General features: G+C 41.0%; 1 protein-coding gene across 1 annotated transcript in view; it reads right to left on the bottom strand.

Annotated features, from left to right (window-relative positions):
- Positions 1-1,878: 1,878 nt before the first annotated feature.
- ACER2 (alkaline ceramidase 2) overlaps positions 1,879-12,142 on the bottom strand; it is a 28,333-nt gene continuing 18,069 nt past the window's right edge. The window contains exons 4-6 of the mRNA XM_042454382.1: positions 7,613-7,750; positions 5,447-5,584; positions 1,879-2,293 (exon numbers count right to left, since the gene is read on the bottom strand). Coding sequence (XP_042310316.1) covers positions 2,107-2,293; positions 5,447-5,584; positions 7,613-7,750 — 463 coding nt within the window. The 3' untranslated portion in view covers positions 1,879-2,106. The remainder of the gene's footprint in view (positions 2,294-5,446; positions 5,585-7,612; positions 7,751-12,142) is intronic.

The following is a 12,142-nucleotide window of genomic DNA, read 5'->3' as shown; positions in this document are numbered from 1 at the left end:
AATTATACACCCAGAAACCTAAAAATCTAGCAAGTGGGCTATTTTTTTCCCCTAACATCTGCAGATGTGCATTATGAGAGACCTGGTTATTCAAAGTCTCAAACTGGGGATGAAATTATCATGCAATTGGAGTCCTAACTCACAAGCAGTCTACTCCTGACAGCTTCTCAAGGATTAATTTTAGTTTTATTTTCCATGCCCTATAATATGAGGACTGGAACAGGAAGCTCTGTTGGCTGTAAATACTTGCCATTATCTGTGAAGCTGACTTTCCACACTCCTCACCTTTTCACTGGCTTTACAAGCTTCCTATCTCAGTACTTCAGAACAGCAGATCTTTAAGAAATGCACACTACACAGGACTGCAGATGAGAACAGGCATCCCAGTCTGGAAGCATGTTTTTCAGGAGCTTCAAGAGGGAAGAAGGTCTGTGTCAGTTTGCCCAGTCTGTTGACAGTGTCAAATCACAACCAATTATATAGTTATCTCAACACAATTATGACAAATGGTCGGGTTATGGCTGTGCCCACAACAATACACTAAGGTCCCCTCCCTGGAGTCATTTAAGAAAAACCTCAAGACTCACTTATTCCGCCAAGCCTTTCCCCACATGTCCTGACTGTCATCTCTCCTGTGTATTGCGTGTTGTTTAGATTGTTTACTGATTTTAACGGGTTTTAATCATTAGGTATGAATGATGGATTTTTAATGAGGTACTTTATTATACAGTTTAATATGGGGGATTTTCGTGGTTTAATTTTTATCTGTAATTTTGTTTTATGCTGTATTGGATTTTATTATTATCTTGTAAACCGCCGTGATCGAAGGAATGGCGGTATATAAATAAATCTCATTCATTCATTCATTCAAGGCACAAAGAGACCTCCATATGGTTGGGTTTTTAGTGCTGAGTAAACAGAATATAAATTAAAGATGGCAACTCTCATTGACATTCTGATGTTGGGTGAAAAACAGAGAAGGATAAGTGAACATTACCTCAATCCCATCTCTGAGTCGGATCAAGTGACATTTTAGAACAATATGGATGAATCCACCTGGTAATCATCCTGTCAAGTAAGAATGTAAACTGACATGGGGAAAATATGGTAATACTGGCCTGGTTTGCCCTTCTCCCTTTTACAACAAGTGAATAAGTGAAATTTTCATAGTATTATTATCACCAGCTAATGTCTACAGATCAAACTGCCATTAAAATTCACAGAAGCAAAGACTGGTAAGGAAAAAAATTGGCAGCCCTCATGACGTGAGAGTTTACCATGTATCATGTGCAGTTATATGGCAGAACAGTCATCGGTCCTAAGTACACAAGTATATGAATCAAAGGAATTAAAAACACCCAGCTTTTCCAGTATTTATACACCAACTTTCCCTCAATATGGTTTAAGAGACCTTTCAATAACACAGTTAATTTATATATAAATATACTCAAAGTGGGGAAAAAAGGGGAGATGGAAGAGTGGGAACAGCAAAGCAGTTCTATTAAAAGGCTTCTGTAACTGCTGGCTAAATCTCCAAGTAGCAAAAATAATGCATGCGTAGTAACACCCTTAGAACCTACAGAGGTTTAAAATACAGTCTCAAGCTAGGCACTATGGGACATATGTGACTACCTCCACCTCCCAATAATGCTAAGGAAACTGGCACAACATCATGCCAAAATGCACTGAGTTTCTCTGTCCTCCGTGCGGAAGAGCCAGGCAATGAAGTGGAGCACAGCACAGATCTGATAATGTCACCCAACTGTACTTCTAGAGAGGATCAAGAGAACACGGGTCTGCTCTCCTATTATGTGTTGTTCTACCCCAAGAAAGCATTTGGAGAACACAGGAAAAAATGTGCCAAACAAACCAAGCCGGCACTGATAAAAAGACATTTAATAGAAAAGTTCCAGAGTCACCAAAATCAAGGGGTGGGGTTCCCAAAGGAGACACCTTGCTGCGTTACACAACCTGTGTGCTTGCAAGTCAGAAATAGAGAGAGAAAAGTCCTCATGGAGAATCACACAGCTTGGGGAGAGGGAGAGACTAAGCAGAAAAATACACGTCAGTGTAGTTCTACTGCCTTCTCTCTGCATATTTCAAGCTTCATGTAATCTTCAAGGGTGATTTCTTGTGGGCACAGAGGAGGCTGACATAAGGAACGCCAATGAAAGCCCACTTTTCACTGGGCCAGAACTTAATGACAGGTCCTTGTTCGGGGATCTCGGAGACAGCATCAAAGTAGGCAAAACAGACACAGCCCAGGTAAGCAGCAATGCAGATGAGGATGTGCCTGAGAAGATGAAAGGAGAGAAACAAAAGCCATGTTAAGCACCAGACACTTAGACCTGATGTTTTTGATTCTGGACCTTGCTACAAAGTATAGCTAGTACTCCTTACCATTCTGCATAAAAAACTGTGCATATTCTTGAGGGGCGAAAAGGTTCATATAAATAAATGTGCAGGAGCAGTACTGGAGTAGTTAGATACATTACATATAGATGAGAGAGGATTCTGTGGAAGTAACAAAACAGGCAGACTTACAGGGAAAATGTTATGGTGGTTATCCGATAGAGGATAAGGATGGGAACAAAGCAGATTGCTCCCATCCTTATCTCATCCTATTCGCACAATCCAGGGAAAGATTATCACAAAACAAGCACTTATCCCATTCTTCTCCTATCCATGAAGTGTAATAGACTCATCCTGTTAATACCAAATGACGGGCCCATTACATTTCACAGACAGGAGAAGGACAGAATAAGTGTGGTGTGTGTGTGTGTGTGTGTGTGATAATCTTTCCCCTGGTTGCGTGAATAGGACAGGATAAAGACGGGAGCAATCTGCTTTGCTCCCATCCTTATCCTCCGTGTGATAATATCCAAAGTGTAATACCTATGCTGGCCATGTGCCGTAATAAATTATTTCATTTCATTTCAATATCCCCCACCAATTGGAACTATGCAGACCCATTAGCAGCAGGCCTCTCCTTTCCTAATCCTGGTCCCTGAGACCCTTAAATTGGAAAGCCATGGGGAGAATTAAGAATTTTATGAGTATAAAGACTCTAAAAGGCACTAGATCCCATCTGATCTTGGAAGCTAAGTAGAGTCAGCACTGGTTAGTACTTGGACTGGAGATCACCAATGAATGCCAGGTGCTGTTGGCTCTGTTTCAAAGGAAGGAACTGGTAAAACCACCTCTGAGTATTTCTTGTTTAAGAAAACCCTATCAAATTGATGAGATCACCATAAGCCAACAGGCAATTTGATGCACATAAAAACATACAAGGATTATTGTCCTTAGAAATTCCCACCCAATGTAACATTCAACAATGCATGTGGGATCAAGAAAGAACTGCAGTGTTCAATTCAACAGTGACACTTCAGGATATGAGCTCAGGAAATACTATTTACAGGATTGTGCTTGGATACACACCATCCTAGGGAGGCAGAAGGCAATTAGGACTTAGTTGCCAGGACACTGACGTGGGACTTCAATGCTTAGCGAAAATGAGGGAAATGTAGTTGAACTGCAACTCCCAACACAGCCAGTGCTGAAATATCATGGCATCTCCAGTACAACAACATGTAGAGGGCATATCTTTTCCATATCCATATGTAGATGACATACTTTTTCCATTACTGTCCTGTTACTGATGTTGTTACATCAGATCACTTTATTGGTATCCAAAGGAGTAGAAAAGGAGAGCAGTGGGACTTCCACTATCATCAGTGATTGAGGGTGTGATATTGTGTACACTGTCATTTGGGATGAAGGAGAAGGGAGAAATAAAAAAACCTCAAGGACACTTAATACCAGATTTAATTTTAACACAATTGACCACAAGTCTTCAATTACATTTTCCTAACATTCTTCAAATTAATTACAATAACTGTTTTTCCCAAATGTATAAACTTTTTTTCCCCTCAAGTATAAACTTCTTGCCTGAGTGGGGATCTATACAGAACATATCTTTTAAGAAAGGACAAATATAGTGAGAGGCAAATTTAGCATATTTCATTATCAGATTATGAACATGTGAAAGTCTTTTTTAATTTTTCAGAGTCAGATCATTGTCTACTTGCCAGGCAATATATGTTGTGACTAAAAATTCTCTCCCAGGGTCTTAAGACAGGGTCTTTTCCATCTACCATACAAAAAGCAGGGGATGCCAGAAGCCAGAACTAGAATCTTAGGCATCCAAGGCATGTAGATTCTCATGGGCGGAGTGCTGATTCCATCAGAATAAATATCCAGCATCAAGGCAATACAATATAACCCCTGTATCCGCAGGTCCAGTAACCCCAGTTTCACTTAGCTGAGTCCAAAAAAAGGTCTCTCTAGGCATCTGGAGATCCTCCAGAGCAACTCTGTGGTCTACGTCCTTACAGATGCCTAGAAAGACCCCCCCCCCAGGTATCTGGAGGTTCTCCTGAGTGACTGTATAGTTGGTTAACTTGCACTGAAAATATGGCATTTACTGTTAATTGTGGTTTCCACTTGTCCACGGTAACCGGTAAAAGATCTCCCACAGATATGGAGTCATACTGTATAACATTTTCCAACCCCAATACGATTTTTAAAAAACCCACAAATTTTTTGTCTGTCACATCTGAGCGGGTGTTTTTTTGTTTGTTTGTTTGTTTGTTTTTTGGTTTAACACATTTGAGCGGGCATCCTGCTGGTGGCATACACAAGCTAAATTAACTAGCAAATACAGTGGTCTCTCAATATCCATGGACTTGCCATCCACGTATTAAAACATCTGTGAACAGCAAGCCTCCTTGCTTTCAATGGGCGTGCCTGCACGTGGCCACATTAGCCATGCACATATTGTGTCCACCAACAACGAGACTTGAGGTCTCATGTTTTTCCTTATTCACAGCAGGGTCAGGAATGGATCCCCTATGGATATGAAGGACAGACTGTATCTATTTTTGTTCACTGCAGAAGTTAGTATTCCTTTCCTCCCTTTACAGGAAACAAAGACTCCCCCAGGAACTCCCATAGAGGAGCCAAAGCCTCTCCCACAACCAGGAGAGCTGGGCACAGGATTACAAAAGCTTCTGCTTATGTCCCATAGCCAGAATCAAAATTATTACCTCCAGAGGACCCAAGCAGATGAAGTAATTGCTTCATGTCTGTCTATGAGGATGTCCTCATAGAGTTAGACAGACATGAATCAATTACTTCATCTGCCAACCACCTCTGTGATCCCCTACCTTCACTCCTCTAGACATGGAAAAACTGTGGGGGCTTCATTGTCTCTACCGTAGGCTCATGGAGTTGGTGGTACATGGCTCTACATAGCGTAGCGCTGCATTTCGAACTACTATGCTATGCTGAGCCATGCAGGATTGCAATCTTAGTGTAACAGTGAAGAGTAGAGAATACTAGAAGACATAAAGAAAGGGAGTTACTAAGATCAAAACAAAAGACTCACCATACACAGTGCAGATATGGAAAGTTGAATGATGACCAGATCTCACAAAATGCTTTGTCACTGATCCAACAAAAGAGTGCCAACATCCACCAGAGACCAGAAAAGAGTCCCAGCTTGTAAACTCGCACATTGTCACACCTAAGAGCAAAGTGATGAGTTGAAGCTTATGAAAACAGGCCTTACTACCTGCTCCAAACTGTGGCAGTCTCTCCCACAGGAAGCTAAATGTGTTTGTGTGCATGCAACACACACTTTGCACCAATAGGCAAAAATACTTTTTAAAAATAACTGGTAGTGGCTTTATTTTTATCTTCACTTTGTAAGACACTTTGAGTGCTAAATTGGAAGAAAAGCAGGATCTAAATTAAATAAATAAAACAGGGAACAATATGACTAAATAAATCTCAAAGATATAGCAGTGTTAGTCTGTAGAATCACTATCAGAATATTGTAGCACCTTTGAGACTAACTGAAAGAAAGAAATTGGCGGCATGAGCTTTCCTAGACTTAAGGAAGTAGACTTTGAGGAAGCATAGTTAAGTCTATGAAAGCTCATGCTGCCAACTTCTTTCATTCGGTTAGTCTTAAAGCTGCTACAAGATCTCTCTATGTACTAAATAAATCTCATTGGAGATGAAACTACACATAGTGAGTAAAAGAATAAATCTATCAGCCCATTAAAGGCGGTATTTACATCAAACAGGGATGACTATCATAAATATGATCAAGACTATGACCTTCTTCAGTTCAACTAGATTTACACATCTTAGACTTGCATCCATTTCAACTGGTTTGAAAAGAACCATTAAAAGAGGTATAATATATTTAGTCTCAATAGAGTGCTCTCCCAAACCAAGTACTCAATGTGAGCCATATAAGTCATCTCAGTAATCCATGAAAGGCAAGACAGTTTTATTATTCCCCCCGTTATCAACTCAAGCTGTAAGAGCTTGTGGCTATATGATTCCTGAAACATTATGAATAAACTTCAACCTTTATTTGGGCTGTAACACACACACACCCCGCGTTGCTACTCCAGCCTGGCTATCGAGCAATGATGGAAGTAGAAAAATAGCAAAATCTGGAAGACCAGATGTTCTTCAGCTCTGCTGCACTACCTCAGTTCTGTCAATGATTATTGTGACTAGACTGAGAGTTTTGCCAAAATGCTCCAAAAATCTGTCTTTGCCAATTTGTTTTACAAGATCTTGAGTACATACCTCTTAAGAGCACCCTGGGACAGCAAAATTCAGATAATGAGTTAACAACCATTTCTGGGTTCATTCTGTTGCAAGGCACACTGAAGAGCGAACTATACACAAAATTGCCAATCATTGCTCAAATTGTTCCTAATCCCAATGCAGCTTAGTGGGCATGCCTGGGTTTCTAAATGAATGATTCTGATTAAATAGTAATGAATGCCAGACAGATAGAGATGGTAGGTTAAAAAGCTGTGGTGGTAGAGTAGGTGCCTTCTCTCTCACCATTTGGTTCATTTCAAGGGCCAAACGACAGCTTTCAAGAGTAACCAAAAGTAAGGAGATTCTGCCACTTTGTTTTCTTGATCCTACTACGTAATCTGACTTTGTGGCAAGACAGGTTACAAAGCCAAAAAAAAAAAAAAGTGGAAAAATTCCAGATGCACGGATGTCAGTGTGATTGTGCAAGGCAACCTCCTTCATGTCTGTAGGCATACTAGAGCAATAGTTCTCAAATGGTGGGATAGGACCCCAGGGAGGGGGCAGCATGAGACTCTTCCTCCTGCTCTTCCCAGACATTGTCTGTCCTGGAGGGTACAAAAAATGCAAGACAGGCACTTGGCACCTCTGCTTGAGGGAGGAGGAGGAAGAGGAGAGCTATTTCCTTATAAAATGTTATGAATGAAAATACACTCAGTAAACAAAGTATTTTATCCATATGCTATGTCAAATGCGAGTGGTGCGACATCTGCATGTAGATGTAAAAAGGACCACAAGGATAAAAAGTCAGAGAACCACTGTATTAGAGAATGTGTTACATTTTAATTCTAGGTGTGAAATTTTGCCTTCCCATATATAATATGCATCTCTGGAATGTGTTCTACAGGAGCATTAAGCAAGCTATCAATGTAATGAGGCTGTAAAACCGATTCATCACAGTCAAGCAAGCAGACAGGTAGACACCTACCTTTTAAGTTCTGCAACGAGCAGTGCACTGCAGGGAAGACCCAGGGTCATCAGCGAAATGTTATTGATGGCAGGCTTAATGAAAGCCAGGCAGGTAGTAATCCCGGAAAGGATGCCCACTGCAGCTTTAAATCGGCCCCTGAATAATAATTTTTTTAAAGTGTCACTTAAGCTTGGGTGAGATAGAGGCAACAAGTGTCAGTAGTAATAGATTTGTCCAGCCTACATCACAGTGTTGATTTACATCCCTCACAACTGTCCCCCTACATCTCCAAATCAAACCATTTTACAAACACACAACCTGTATTCATCACAAGTCCCCAAAGGATAACAAAAATGAAAGCAAATTGCACTAAAAGACCACAAACACCCCCCAAAAAAGAACCCCCTTCCATGTCATGAAAGGAATAATTCAAGCTGGCAGTTAACAATGCTGCAAACTAGACTAACAACCTCATTAACTGTTTCAGACTGACATTTATGATCATGGCACCATGGACACAACCACAAATGACTCTAAAGACCAACTTAAAAACCAGATAGCTGGGATTCAAGACGGCTAACACCTCTCTTTGAAGTTCTTTAAAATACAAAGGAGCATCTCACTTGTAGATGAAATCAGCAATACTCAAAGCAGTGGTCTGTGGACCAGTGCCTGTCTGCAAGCTATTGGTTGCTGGTCTGCAGCAAAGATCAGGAAAAAAAGAAACACTTGTAGTCAGTTGGCACAAATATGGTGCCATTCCCTGCAACACTAAATCACATAGCTTAAGAAGCAGCAGGTTACTATAAATACTCATGCGTAAGTCAAGAAATTTTCATCAAAAGATTAATCCAAAAAATGTGGGTCAACTTATGCATGGGTCAATGTAAGGTACTGTACCTTAACCCTTATCAAAAAAGGTACCATTCCCTTCTCTGAGTAGAGTGACAAAAGGGGAGAACTTAGCAATTGAGCAGACAACCCACAGCTGCCTCTTTCATTGTCAGATCGGCAACTAGATACCACAGCCCTAATCTGGCATTTCCGTGGCACAAAAAGGAGCCGCAAAAAACAGCTCCTTTTTGCGCCACGGAAAGGGCACCTTAGCCTCAGTGGCGGCAGCTTTTCTCTGCTTCTTCGGCACAGTGAACGCTCCCACTCCACCCCAAGGCCAGCTCTTTATGCTGGTTTGTTGAGGACCTTAGTTTGTCCTGACAATGCCTAAAAGAAACACCAGCCGCTCCTACTCTTTCCATCGCAGCATCGCTTCTGGCCTTTTTGGACACCTGGGTGGAAAAAATAGTGGTGGACGTTGTCGTATTGTCATCTCTTTGGTGCTTCCTCTCAAAAGAGCACCAAGAGTAGGCATGTATGTATTTTCTTAGCCCTGCCCACACCTGGCTGCCTCCCCCACACATCTCACAACCAACATTTACCATAGTTCCCTTCTTACCCATCCAACCTTTAGAGTGAACACAGTTATGCCTACCAGAATTCTGTAAATTCTTCAGCACTAGTTTTCCTTTGCTTTGTCCTTTACATCCTTTGTGACATGCCCTTAAGTTTTACTCTCAACTTATACTCAAGTTATATCAGAATCCATAATTTTGGCCACAAAATCATCCCTTGACTTATGCATGAAGTCGAATTATAGTCAAGTATATGCTGTAAATTAGTCTACTGTCTGTAGGAACAGAATTCCCCACTACTATAATCTCCATGCATGCCTCCTCTCCTCTGGTAACTTTACAAATAAGGGGGAGTCTAGCCATGCATTAATGCATCTCAGCAAGGCATCTTTGCCAAAGATGGACAGAGAAGATCAGACATCTTCTGAAACTCAGAACTTCCTGAGCTGTATGTTGAGGGCTTAGAGGAAGGCAATGGCAAACCTCCTCTGAACAAATCTTGCCAAGAAAGCTTCATGATAGCATTGCCTTAGGGTCACCTAAGTCGGAAATGACTTGAAGACACACAACAGCAACAAATATTGTGGGTAGGACTAGATGACTTTCTGGAGCTTTGGGGATTCTGCTTACAAATTTCTAGCGTCTCAGACTAGAATGGTATTTGGGGGAGATTTTTAAGAAAAACAAAATAAGAATAGACAAACATTTCATGGCAGTAGTTGAAAGTAAATTTAAATAAAAATAAAACAAAATGTCCTTTTTGATAACTGTAAAAGCTTGATTGAAAAGGCTCAGCAGCATTCAGGATTTCCACTGGCAGAGACTCCTTGCCACGACTAACCATTGATCAGCAGCAAGTCAGGCAATGGGACAATACTGACTCTTTTTGTTTATTTCTTCAAAACATATCACCACAAAGTCTGTTTGAAAGGGCAAATTAGAACAGCATGGGTTACTGAGAGCCAATTCTCACTTTACATTTTGCACATGGATACAGAGAGAGTTCAAAAACCTCTTCTCAAATGTGAAGGATGCACTCTTGCAAAACTGAGCATGTGTTTCTTTAAAATGCCCAGAAGCAGCAGCTGAGATGCAATCAGGCTCCTGAGTACTTTAACAAAAAACGGTACATTCTGTAGCTGTCATATGCAGTACACACTTTGAATAGTGCATGCATTTTACCTTCAGATGTACACATCCAAGCACAAAATGTAAACCTGAACTTGGTCTGCTGAGAACAACAACTGCAGAAGTGCTAACAGATTTATTAGCTGATCAATGATCCGTAAGTAACCATATGCTACTGCTACATCCCAAATTTTCTGAAGCTGTCACCTAATCTGCAAATTACAACTCTGCCTTGAAGGAGTGGGTGGGGTGAGAGAGTAGCAGTAAAATGTGGAAGTTGTTTTTAGTTCTGGAGGTGGGAAAAGCAGACTGTCAGCATCTTGGCAAGGGCGGGCAGTGTGCAGTTTCACAGGGGTAAACAAGTTTCATACAAGAATAATCAAGTCACAAGACTGGGTTACAGCCCAGAGCTATTTAACAGAAGTTGTTTTTGTTTTGAGTAGTGAACTTTCACTGGAACCAATTTTAACAACATTTTAATGGAAAGGTCAAATCTAGGTACTTTAAAAATAACAATACTAAGACACTGTGATGTAGTGGTTTGAGTATTAGACTCTAGAGGCCAGGGTTTGAATCCTGGGTCAATCATAGAAACCCCCTTGGGCAAGTCACACTCTCTCAGCCTCAGGGGATGGCAATGGCAAACCCGTTCTGAAGAAACTTGTTAAGAAAACCCCATGATAGGCCTTAGGATCACCATAAGTCAGAAAGGACTTGAAAGCACACAACAATTATAGATAGATAGATAGATAGATAGATAGATAGATAGATAGATAGTGCTGTAGATTTGCACAATGGGGGGACAGCACAGGGAGTGATCATTAGCAAGGGCAAAATCCGTAATACAGTTGAAAGGCTTGAACAATTACTTTTGAAAGTAGAAATCCAGAATTGCCTAATTAGGATAGCAATGTCCATCCTGGCTCAGGGATTCTGGGAGTTGTAATCCAAAAATGTAACTTTTCCCAGCTCTGTACAGGTTAACAAGATACTGTACTTTCAGGAAATTAGCTTGTGGCTGAGCAACTCCTGGTCAGATTCAGGACATTGTCTATTAGGGGGGCTTGCCTTGTGGGCTTAGATATGTGGTATGGCAGTTATTTTTTACTTCCCTTCCCCATTACAGTCAAAATAACAACACACCAGAAGAAAAAATGTAAATCTAATCGGCTATTTTAATCTCCCTACAATGTCTTGCGGTTTGGACAAAGGACATGACACAGAGCATGGAAGCACTGTGAGAAAAAAAGAAAGCCACAGTTACGAACCACAACCAATTAAGTTCCAAAGCTGGAGCAGTGGCATATTTACTATGCAGTAATATATTTTATTGTTGTTGTGTGTCTTAAAGTTGTTTCTGATTTATAGCGACCATAAGGGAAGCCTATCATAGGGTTTTCTTGGCAGTTTTCATCAGAGAGGGCTTGCCATTGCCATCCTCTGAGGCTGAGAGAGTGTGACCTGCCCAAGATCATCCAGTGGTTTTACGTGACCGGAGTCGGGATTCAAACCCTGCTCTCTGGAGTCATAATCCAATGCTCAAACCAATACAGCACATTGCTTTTTACCACACAATGAGTACTGGGCCTAGCATCTGTACCTGGCATGTGAAGGGGGCTGTAAACTCTTCCCATGGTGTGACTACCTAACAGTGTCAACATGTAATGCAGATTACTGTATAGGAGAAGGCTGGTAGGAATGGAGAAGAAGCACTGATGTCCTAACTTTGGTTATATTTCGGTCCTACAATACCCATCAGGCCTTGCCAGTACAGCCAATGGTAAACAACTGTAGGAACTGTCATTCGAGACCTCTGAAGTGCCAAATGTTCCCCTCCCATGGGCAAGAATAAGCAAAAGTAGGTGCACAAATGATTCCTGATGAACCTTTTAAAAAGAATTCCTTATTACAGATGCATGCATGCCTATTCAACAAATCCCAGGGTGGTAATTACATGGTAATGCAAGAGGAAATGACTACTATAGTCCTTACAAAAACAGGGGAGACTAAA

This window comes from Sceloporus undulatus, chromosome 2 (assembly GCF_019175285.1).
Source record: "Sceloporus undulatus isolate JIND9_A2432 ecotype Alabama chromosome 2, SceUnd_v1.1, whole genome shotgun sequence".
Taxonomy (NCBI): domain Eukaryota; kingdom Metazoa; phylum Chordata; class Lepidosauria; order Squamata; family Phrynosomatidae; genus Sceloporus; species Sceloporus undulatus.
The sequence above is the reverse complement of the archived record's forward strand: the minus strand, read 5'-3'. Positions and strand labels throughout refer to the sequence as shown.